This window comes from Mastomys coucha, unplaced genomic scaffold (assembly GCF_008632895.1).
Source record: "Mastomys coucha isolate ucsf_1 unplaced genomic scaffold, UCSF_Mcou_1 pScaffold21, whole genome shotgun sequence".
NCBI lineage: Eukaryota > Metazoa > Chordata > Mammalia > Rodentia > Muridae > Mastomys > Mastomys coucha.
This window is the reverse complement of record NW_022196904.1, coordinates 160,390,264-160,399,707: the sequence shown is the minus strand read 5'-3', so window position 1 is coordinate 160,399,707 and position 9,444 is coordinate 160,390,264. Positions and strand designations below refer to the sequence as shown.

General features: G+C 45.9%; 1 protein-coding gene across 1 annotated transcript in view; it reads right to left on the bottom strand.

Moving 5' to 3' along the window:
• The window catches only part of Rcl1 (RNA terminal phosphate cyclase like 1), a 42,400-nt gene extending 33,412 nt beyond the window's left edge, over positions 1-8,988 (bottom strand). The window contains exon 1 of the mRNA XM_031390051.1: positions 8,718-8,988. Coding sequence (XP_031245911.1) covers positions 8,718-8,853 — 136 coding nt within the window. The 5' untranslated portion in view covers positions 8,854-8,988. The remainder of the gene's footprint in view (positions 1-8,717) is intronic.
• Between the last annotated feature and the right edge of the window lie 456 nt (positions 8,989-9,444).

Sequence of the window (9,444 nt, the reverse complement as noted above, 5' to 3'; positions counted from 1 at the left end):
GGCCAGCCTGGTCTACAGAGTGAGTTCCAGAACAGCCAGGGCTATACAGAGAAGCCCTGTCTCAAAAAACCAAAAAGAAGAAAAAGAAAATGTAACAATACTGAAGAGCAGTGGTGAAGTCCTTGGAAACTCTTTCAACATTCAGGAAAAAATACAATTATTGGTAAATTGCATATTCTAAAGTACAAAAAAGAACACGAGGGCTCCTACAAGTCAACAGTGCACATTAATTTTCAAAATAACCTCAAGTACAAGCTAATATAATTTAGCAAAACAGATTAAAACCCCCAAATAACACCTAAGAAAATAGATACATATCATCATCATCATCATCATCATCATGATGCATTTTTTCAACTACCCACTCCAATAAATAAGAAGGATGCACCTTAGTCAGACTGGGTGAATGTCTCTCTTTTCTAATACAAAACAGAAAATAAACAAACAAAAAAAGACACTGAAGATGAAACATACAAATATGTATGTCATAGGCTAGAGAGATGGCTCAGCAGTTAAGAACACTGAATGTTCTTCTAAAGGACACAGGTTTACCACAAGATCTGACACCCTCACAGACATACATGCAGGCAAAATAACATGCACATAAAATAAAAATAAATTAAATAAGAATAACTATGCTACTACTAACTACAGCACTAAATACATAAATAAGGGGAAAATCATAGTCTACTAGTGAAAAAGCGCTTGATGAAATTCAGATCTGCACATTCTGTTTTGAAAGGCATGGTACATTTACTAAATCTAACAAAGGGTTTGTTTTTAAAATTGAAGTCTCAATTAAAGAATGGAGAAATCTTCCTTAGTCATAGGGAAATCTGTGCTAAAACACCCAGGTGGTACTGAACTCCAAATACAATAGATTTTTTTTCTATATGCAGAATGTATCTGTGTTTAATTTGAAAATTCAGTAAGAAACCAACAATAACTCCTCATAAAACAATGATTCCAAGAAAATACTGAAAGTTACAGGAATGTTCTGTCTCTCAAAATGCCTGCCTCCTGGTACCACCTCCACCTTTCTCACAGAGCAGCGCTCCCCTCCTCACAGAGCAGCGCTCCCCTGGTAGGAGGTAAGATAAGCACCTCACTGTGGCGGTCCTAAGGTCCTAGGTCCTGTGATACCTTTGTTACTGGACTTGGGGACAGAGTCACAATTTGTGCCCCAAGTCAAATCCAGTCACCCATCGTTACTAAGCGGAAAAGAGAAATCTATTCACATGGCCACATTGGGAAGAGAGGTAAAGGAGTCAGCGAACCCAAACCTTCAGGATTCTAAGTGAGACAGATGGATGGATGGACGGACGGATGGACGGACGTGTAAAGAAAGGGCCATGGATCTGCACATCCAGGGACTCCTGGTCAAGGTGTGTCTCAACTAGCTGACTGATCACTGCCCAGGGTCTAACCGACAGAAACTCTCTCTATCCAACCAAAGCAGAATAGACAGTTCTTCTAAGTGACCACAAACTTATAACAAAATAGAAGTAAAAATTCAACAAGATTAATAGAGTTAAACCATAGTGCTCTTCTCATACCATAATAAAGTTAAAATCAGCACCACAAAGAAGGCAAGAAATAATCTAGACACTAGGAAATTAAACATACGAGTGAATAATCAATCCATGGGTCAACGAGTAGGTCTCAAAGGAAACGTTTTAAATCACATCAAACCTAAAGTAAACCAAAGTACAGCACATCAAAATGTGTGGGGTAGAGCTACAGCATTACTGAATGGGCACTTTTGTGCACCACAGGCTTTTATTAGACAAGAGGCATCGGCATCTAAACACCTCAAGAACCTAGAAAAACAAAAGCAAAATAAACCCAAAACCAGAGAATGAAATAATAAAGATATAAGCAGAAATTACATTAATTAACGAATAAAAGAAACTCACTGAAACGAAGCCCTAACTATCCCTCCCCTGTCTCTGTAACCATGGGGTGGGTGGGGGAGAGTGGGAGGGGACAAAGAACAGAACTTCAAATATTCTGGGCTCTACCTGTGAGCTACACCCAAAAATCACAAGAATAAATACAGTCATATTTTAAAATGGGCAATGACATGAAGACATTTCACAGAAAACATTAGATGTATGGTGGCATATACAAATTAATACAATGAAAAATGGCTGCATAGTAAACATGGCCCAGAATGACTAAAATGAAAAGGATTTCAAATGCTGGCGGGGATGGAGAAAAACTGAAGCACTTGAGCGTTGCTGGTGAGAACATAAAGTGGTACGCGTACCCACACGGAAAGAGTTGGTACCATCTCAAAGAATGAAAGAGGCAACTACCCTACAACCCAGCATTCACAACGGAAAAAAGGAAGACTGTGGTCCTCACAGAAACCAAGCCCGTGAGCTGGAGAGCTGGCTCAGTGGTTAAGAGCACTGGCTGCTCTTCCAGAGGTCCAGAGTTACACTCCCAGAAGCCACATAAAGATCCCAAACCATTTGTAACTTCAGTTCCAGAAGGTCTGATATGTCTTCTGACCTCTAGGGAACCAGGCACACAAGCGATACATACAGCCATACATGCAGACAAAACACCCATGTGCAGTAGAACAAACGAGTCACTCAACTATGCAGACTACTTCAAAATTAGAAATGAGTAAGGTGTTCTTTAAATAAAAAGAAACAAGAGAAAGGTATTTTCATATTCTGGAAATTTTTTAAAGAATCAAACTTGCTTTAAAAAAAACTTATAGGAATGTTAACTCTACAACCTACAACCTACAACCTACAAGCTATATGCTGCCAAGGATAACTTGAATGAATGCGGCCCAGCAAACTCCCAAACTTACTGAAAATACCATGTTTTCTGGCTAAGGTATGAACAACAAATATTGTTGTATCAAAAGCTAGCCACCCCTGAGGGATCTTGCTGAATGATGTATGGACATTCTATACACACAGTATTTTCACTCATCTACATTTCTTCTTTTTTGTTTTTGTTTGTTTGTTTGTTTGTTTTTTCGAGACAAGGTTTCTCTGTGTAGCCCTGGCTGTCCTGGAACTCACTCTGTAGACCAGGCTGACCTCAAACTCAGAAATCCTCTGCTTCCCAAGTGCTGGAATTAAAGGCGTGTGCCACCGCTGCCCAGCTCATCCGCATTTCTTAATGACTGCAACCAGAGACAGATTAGGAGGAATGAGAAGGCAGACAATGGGTGTGAGCAACCCCACCTCCCTTTGATTTGTTAGTTTCCTGGAGGCAGGTGTGCACAGCATAGAGGTAGGTAAGAAGAGGGACTGGAGCCAGGAGGATAAATGTCACAAGGAGAGATGGGGGCTGTGGTTTGGGGCAGGAAAATATTATCTGTAAGAAACTGACAGAGTTGTTATGCCTGCAGAGCAAGGCAGAAGTCTTCTCGATGGGCTTCACGCCCCTCAAGTCCCCAGAGAATGGCGCCAGTCCACTGCTGAGTCTGAGTCGCCTTCCTCATAAGTGCTGCAGGCGCAGAGAGGCCGAGTTCTGATTGGGTGGTCACAGAGTCTATATTCCTACATATCACCACAGCGGCTAGGACTCAGACCATTTAGCTCTCACATTATGTTAGACCTAGTGACCTCCTTAGGCCCTTGGGAAATCCAGAGGTAAAAATACCCAGGACAAGCCAAGCGTGATGATGCACACATGCCTTTAATCTCAGCGCACCAAAGGCAAAGGCAGGTGGAGCTCTGGATCTCTATCAGGGGTTCGAGGCCAGCCTGGTCTACAGCTTGAGTTCCAGGACAGCCAGGGCTATACAGAGAAACCCTGCAGGAGGGAGGGTAGGGAGAGGGGACAGAGATAGCTGGGACAAGTGCTTTATAATGCCAACATAGAATATCCAACGTCTGTAGCAGAAAAATGAACCCTTCAGGCTGGAGCCCCCATGAAATAAAACCCCATCAACTCCATCACTCAGGTACCCTGGCTATTTTACTTTCAGTAAAATGGCAGAAACAACAGAATATATGAGGCAAGTATATAATGAGGTAGTATAATCAGATGTTGTATTCAAGAGTGAAATATAAATTGCATGCGATTGTACTTTTTTTTTTCCAAGACAGGGTTTCTCTGTGTAGCCCTGGCTGTCCTGGAACTCACTCTGTAGACCAGGCTGGCCTCCAACTCAGAAATCTGCCTGTCTCTGCCTCCCAAGTGCTGGGATTAAAGGCGTGAGCCACCACTGCCCTGGCCAGATTCTTAAGAATAGCAGCAGGTATTATTAAAACAGCCCAAGGAGCTAGACATGGTAGTATAGGTTACGTTACTGTAGAGAAGGCTGAGTTTGAAGCAAGTCTGGGCTGCAAAGGAAGACCCTCCTTGGTTTCAGAAGTGGATGAAGACTCAGGTCATGCCCAAGCCCTGGCATTTCAGCCAAGGAAATGAGTCTCTTAAATAAAACTTCCATCTTCCTGTGCAGAGAGGTTAAAATAACGGGAAGGAATTGGACTCCAAAGAAAGATGATCCTGGAGTAGTTCCAGGTAACTCTGTAGAGACACCTGGTATGGTGGCACACACTTGTTATAACCCCTGCACCCAAAGTGGAGGCAGGGGGTTACCTCATAGGCCATCCTGGGTTACATATCAAATTCTATGTCATCTAGGCAAAGTAGTCTTAACTTATGTCAAAACACTAAACAAAACAAAAGCAGCAAAAAGACAATCACAGTGGTGGTGCCCACCTTTAATCCCAGCAGAGGGAAATGATAATGGACACAGCGGTATATTAGAGAAGGCTGCACTACAATGATAGACGGGCTCAGTGGGGTCAATAAGATGTTTTTGTTTGTTTGTCTTTTTAATTGTCTTTTGCAGGGGTGGGGAGAAGTTTACAAGGGTAGAGAGCAGATATGGAAGGACTGGAAAGTGAGGGTGATTGGGGTGAATGATATGAAATTCCCGAAGAATCAATAAAAACATTATGTTAAAAAAAAGCTTCAGTTAGCCGGGCGGCGGCGGCGGCGGCGGCGGCGGCGGCGGCGGCGGCGGCGGCGGCGGCGGCGGTGGTGGTGGTGGTGGTGGCACGCCTTTAATCCCAGCACTTGGGAGGCAGAGGCAGGCAGATTTCTGAGTTCGAGGCCAGCCAGGTCTAGTTCCAGGACAGGCAGAGCGAGTTGTTCAGCACCAGTACTGACACTTTACTAGACTTATTGCTAAGATACAGAATAAAATTCTTGACAGTGGGGTCCATCCTGTGTATTATAGGGTATTAACAGCCTCTTGAGCTCTCCTTACACTGGCAACTCCCCCAGTGGCATCTAAAAAATGCCTCTAAATACTGTCAACACACCAGGGAATGAAACTACCAATAATATACAAGTATGTAGAAATCGGCACTTAAAAGGGAAACTTCAAAGGACATCATAACTTAAATATTTAAAAGTTCCCAGTGACAGTCGGGAAAGACTTGGGACAGCAGACAGTACAACCTTTACCCAGTGCTCAGTAGAATCTTAATAAACCAGCTGTGTCCGTTTCTTCTGCTCGTTACATCTAAGGATTTAATTAGTCCTCAAAGAAATCCCATAACGCAGGTAGGACGCCACGACCCTACTTTACAAACAGAAAAACCTGAGACTCAGAAATGAGTTTTGCTTTGACATTTCTTTTATGTCTAAGGGTGGGGTGGGGGTGTATATATAACCAGGTGCATGCGTGGGTAAGAGAATGACCTGAGGGAACACTATGGGACACTCTCCTACACAGACACACACAAAGTGTTAAAGGGGGTGGGAGGGGGCTTAAAAGAAAGCCCCCTGTAATGATCCACCTGTAATGATCCTCAGCCACCATTTCCACTATCACAACGGAAGGACATCCAGAATATCTTCCCTACAACTGCCAGGTTAGTCCCTGCTCCGAGTCCACCGGGCCCCTCACCACACTATACTCTCACTATTTCACCATTTCCCCACTCCTTCCTGTTGAGAGGACAAGTTCCCAGAGTGCAAATACAACCAACGTAGGTCTAGACTCCCCTCCCCAAAGCCTGGCACATAATGGGGTTCAATAAACTTCTGAATGGTCCGGATACAGCCTCCTCCACACGCACGCCCTCTGGGAGCTTTCAGGAAGCGCCTTTGGAGGTGGTGGGACTTGCACTCCAGCTGGAGGCTGTACCTGGCATTCTCTGAGTTTCTTCCAAGTTTCACAGCCTGCGTCAGGAAGCGGCAGGCAGAGACGAACGATGCTCCTGAGGACTGACCTACGAACCCAAATACTCATACATGTGTCCCTGTACATGGGTATATTTTGCCATAGTTAACTTATGTATGTATTCACAGGCATGTCAAGTCTACAAATTAAAGTTGAGATGTGAATTGAGGTCCCTCAGTTAGTAACCAAACAGTAAAGCCTTAAGCCAGCATAAAACCTCAAGTGTCAGTCAAGTGTCAACACCTTGAGAAGGTGTTGGGTTTTGCTGTTAACTACACACAGACCAGAGTGAGCTGAGGAGAGGAACTTTCAATTCAGAAAATACACACATTAGGTTGGCCTATGGGAAAGCCTGTAGTACATTTCCTTGCCCACTGTGAATGATGTTCCTCGTGGGCAGGTAGTCCTGCAGTACGGGACCGTAAGCAGCATCTTTCTTGATCTCTGGTTTGGGCTCCTACCCTGACTTCCCTTCCTGATCATCTACAACTGTGAATTGAAATAAACCCTTTCCTCCCAGATACCTTTTGGTCAGAGTGTTTTGCCACACCAGTAGAACCCTAAAACATGGGGTAAAGCAAATTATGTTCTACAGTGGTGCACCCCATAAAATACCTGCCTCCTCAGGTACCAGAATCCCTAGCTTTTCAGAAAAATGCCAAGGACAAAATTACATGTGAGTTCCTAGAAACATGGAAATACTGTATTGGAAGGCACCTATCAAGTCAACTCTGAATTCCATCTTATGGGCAACATAGATAGAATTTCTTTTTGAAAGGAAGCCCAAGTCTCCGGCTAAAGCACTTTTTATCTAAAATAAATAAATAAGTAAATAAATTTAGGGAAAAAAAAAAAAAACTTGTGCCAGTGGTCACAGTAGAAGCAAGGTGTCCAGGCTAATCTGGGGTTGGAAACACAACGAAGTGGTCCAAGCAATAACTTCTCCTAAGGACCAGCTTTAAAAGTGGGGGTGCAGGGATTGGGGGTAAGAGATTTGAGGGAAAGGAGTACAACCAATTTAGTAGTCTCTCCTAAACTTCTGCGGTTTTTGACTGTTTGCTTTCAGTTTTTGTTTCTGTTAAACGACTTTTTTTTCCAAAACAGGGTCTGACTATGCAGCTCTGGCTGGGCTGGAACTCAAAAGTACAGACCAGGCTGACCTCTAACTCAGAGACACGCGACTGCCTCTGCTTCCCAGTTTTTTTGTTTTAAGACAAAAACTCACTGTGTGGCCCAAGCTGGCCTTGAACTTGAGATCCTCCTACCTCAGCCTACTGAGTGCTGGGATTACAAGGTCCTGTCACCAAGCCCAGTGTTCTCTCAGGCAGTACAGGGAAGACAGACTTTACTCATCACCTGACTAAGCCTTCTAGTTTTTCCTTTCCTAACCTTCCATTTCCATCACCATGCACAAAACTTTTTGAGTGCTAGCAATGAAATTATAAAAAAAAAAAAACAAAAACAAACAAACAAAAAAACACTCAGATAAATGATGAAATGGTCTAGTTCTCTAGTACAAAAACCTCTGCAAAAATAAACTTATCAGCCAGACCAGGTCTCCTGAACTAACTGCAGCACTGCCCCACCTTCAGGCTACAGACAGGTTTTCTCTTTTTTTGTTTTCATTGATTCAATTGTCTTTATCCGGAGGGATCTAGGAGACACTTTTGAACACCTACCTAAATTCTAGGGGAACAAAGTCATTTAATGAGACGTGGGGTTTAAATGATAGGTTCAAGCGATCTATCTACCTTTGTGGGACAGATAAATCAATAAAACCTTTGAAGCCTGCAGTTTATTGTTTGGCCTTCCTTTTCCTTAAGTCAAGACAACCAGGTAGGTCTCCGGCATCAAAACTATCTTGGCTGAGCGTTCTGTAGCAGGCCTGTAATCCCAGCACTCGGAAGACGGAGGTAGAAGGAGCAGGGCTTGAAGGGCATCCTCAGTTACATCCGTAGTTTGAGGCCAACATGGGACCCCGGTTCAAAAGCAAAAACAAAAAACAAAACCCTATTACAAAGCTTCGCTACTGCGCACATTGGTGACTAATAGAAACGAGCGCTTCATTTAAAAGTAAAATTTTATAATAATCTTCTGAAGAGATGGGGGGGGCGTGATAAATAATGGCAACAGAAACTGGTGTCCAAGCGGGGCAGCGGTTTCAGACCTGCTTTGGATGAGATCGGGAAACCAATCAGTGGTACTTTTTTCTCTCCAATGTCTCTGTCCGTCCACTCACTCAAATCACTACAGATTAGTCCAATAAACTGTTTTTCTCCTGGGAGGTTTTACGGCGAAAGCAAGAGACTCAAGAGAGGGAAGCGAGTGGGCGATGCCTACGATTCGTAGCAACAAGCTAGCCAGGAAAACGTGTAGCTGTTTACTACCTGCGCCCAGGAGCCCCAGGGCATCCTTCCACGCGTGGCGCAGCTCGCGGACAGATCTGCCTCCCGCGCCTCCCGACCACCATCCCTCCCACGCGCTCAGCGGCCACTCCGGGCTGCGACCCCGGATCTCCCCCTCCTCGAGCCCCCTCCCAAGTCACCTCGGAGGCCCGGGTTGTCGTCCCTGGCCCGAATCCTGCGGATCTTGACCGGTCGCCCGCTCAGGGTGGACAGGACCAGCCGCTGGCGCAAGAAGTTACACCCCGCGTAGCTGAGCGAGTGCGCCTGGGTCGCCATGTGCGCGCCGTCCGCAGAGGCCGGGGAGCGGCGAGCGGGGAGCGCGACCGGGGCCACAGCAGCCCCCGACGCGTCCACGTGGTTTAGAACAGGAAGACAGAGCGACTAGACACCGGGTCAGAGGGGAGCGGGGCGGAGCCAGCGGCCTCCCGCCCGCCTCCCTGCCTGGCTGGGGAGGCCCGGGCGCCGGGGGACACTGCCATTGGCCTACTGGGGAGCTGGGCGTTGCCCTTTCTGCGTCGCCATTGGTCTGCGCTGTAGCTGGGCGGTGCTCCTGCCGCCTCGCCATTGGCCAGTAGTGAGAGGGCGGTGCTCGGGCCCCAGCAACAGCGCGCGGCTGGAGGGAACGCGTAGCGCTGCGGGGAAACCCTGGCGCCCAGACGCCGTGGGGGTCTGTCTGTCTGTGCACTACTTTCAAGGCCTATGCGCCAATGGAGGCAATGGCTCCGCCTGGGTGCTAGCAGCCTGGTACTTAGCATCCCACCTACGGCAGCCGCGGGCAAGGATGCTACCCTCTCCCGCGTTTTCCTGCTACGGAAGGGAACAGGATTGGCGCGCTTACCCTGTTGTTGGCGCGGTGTCTGGGTCTGA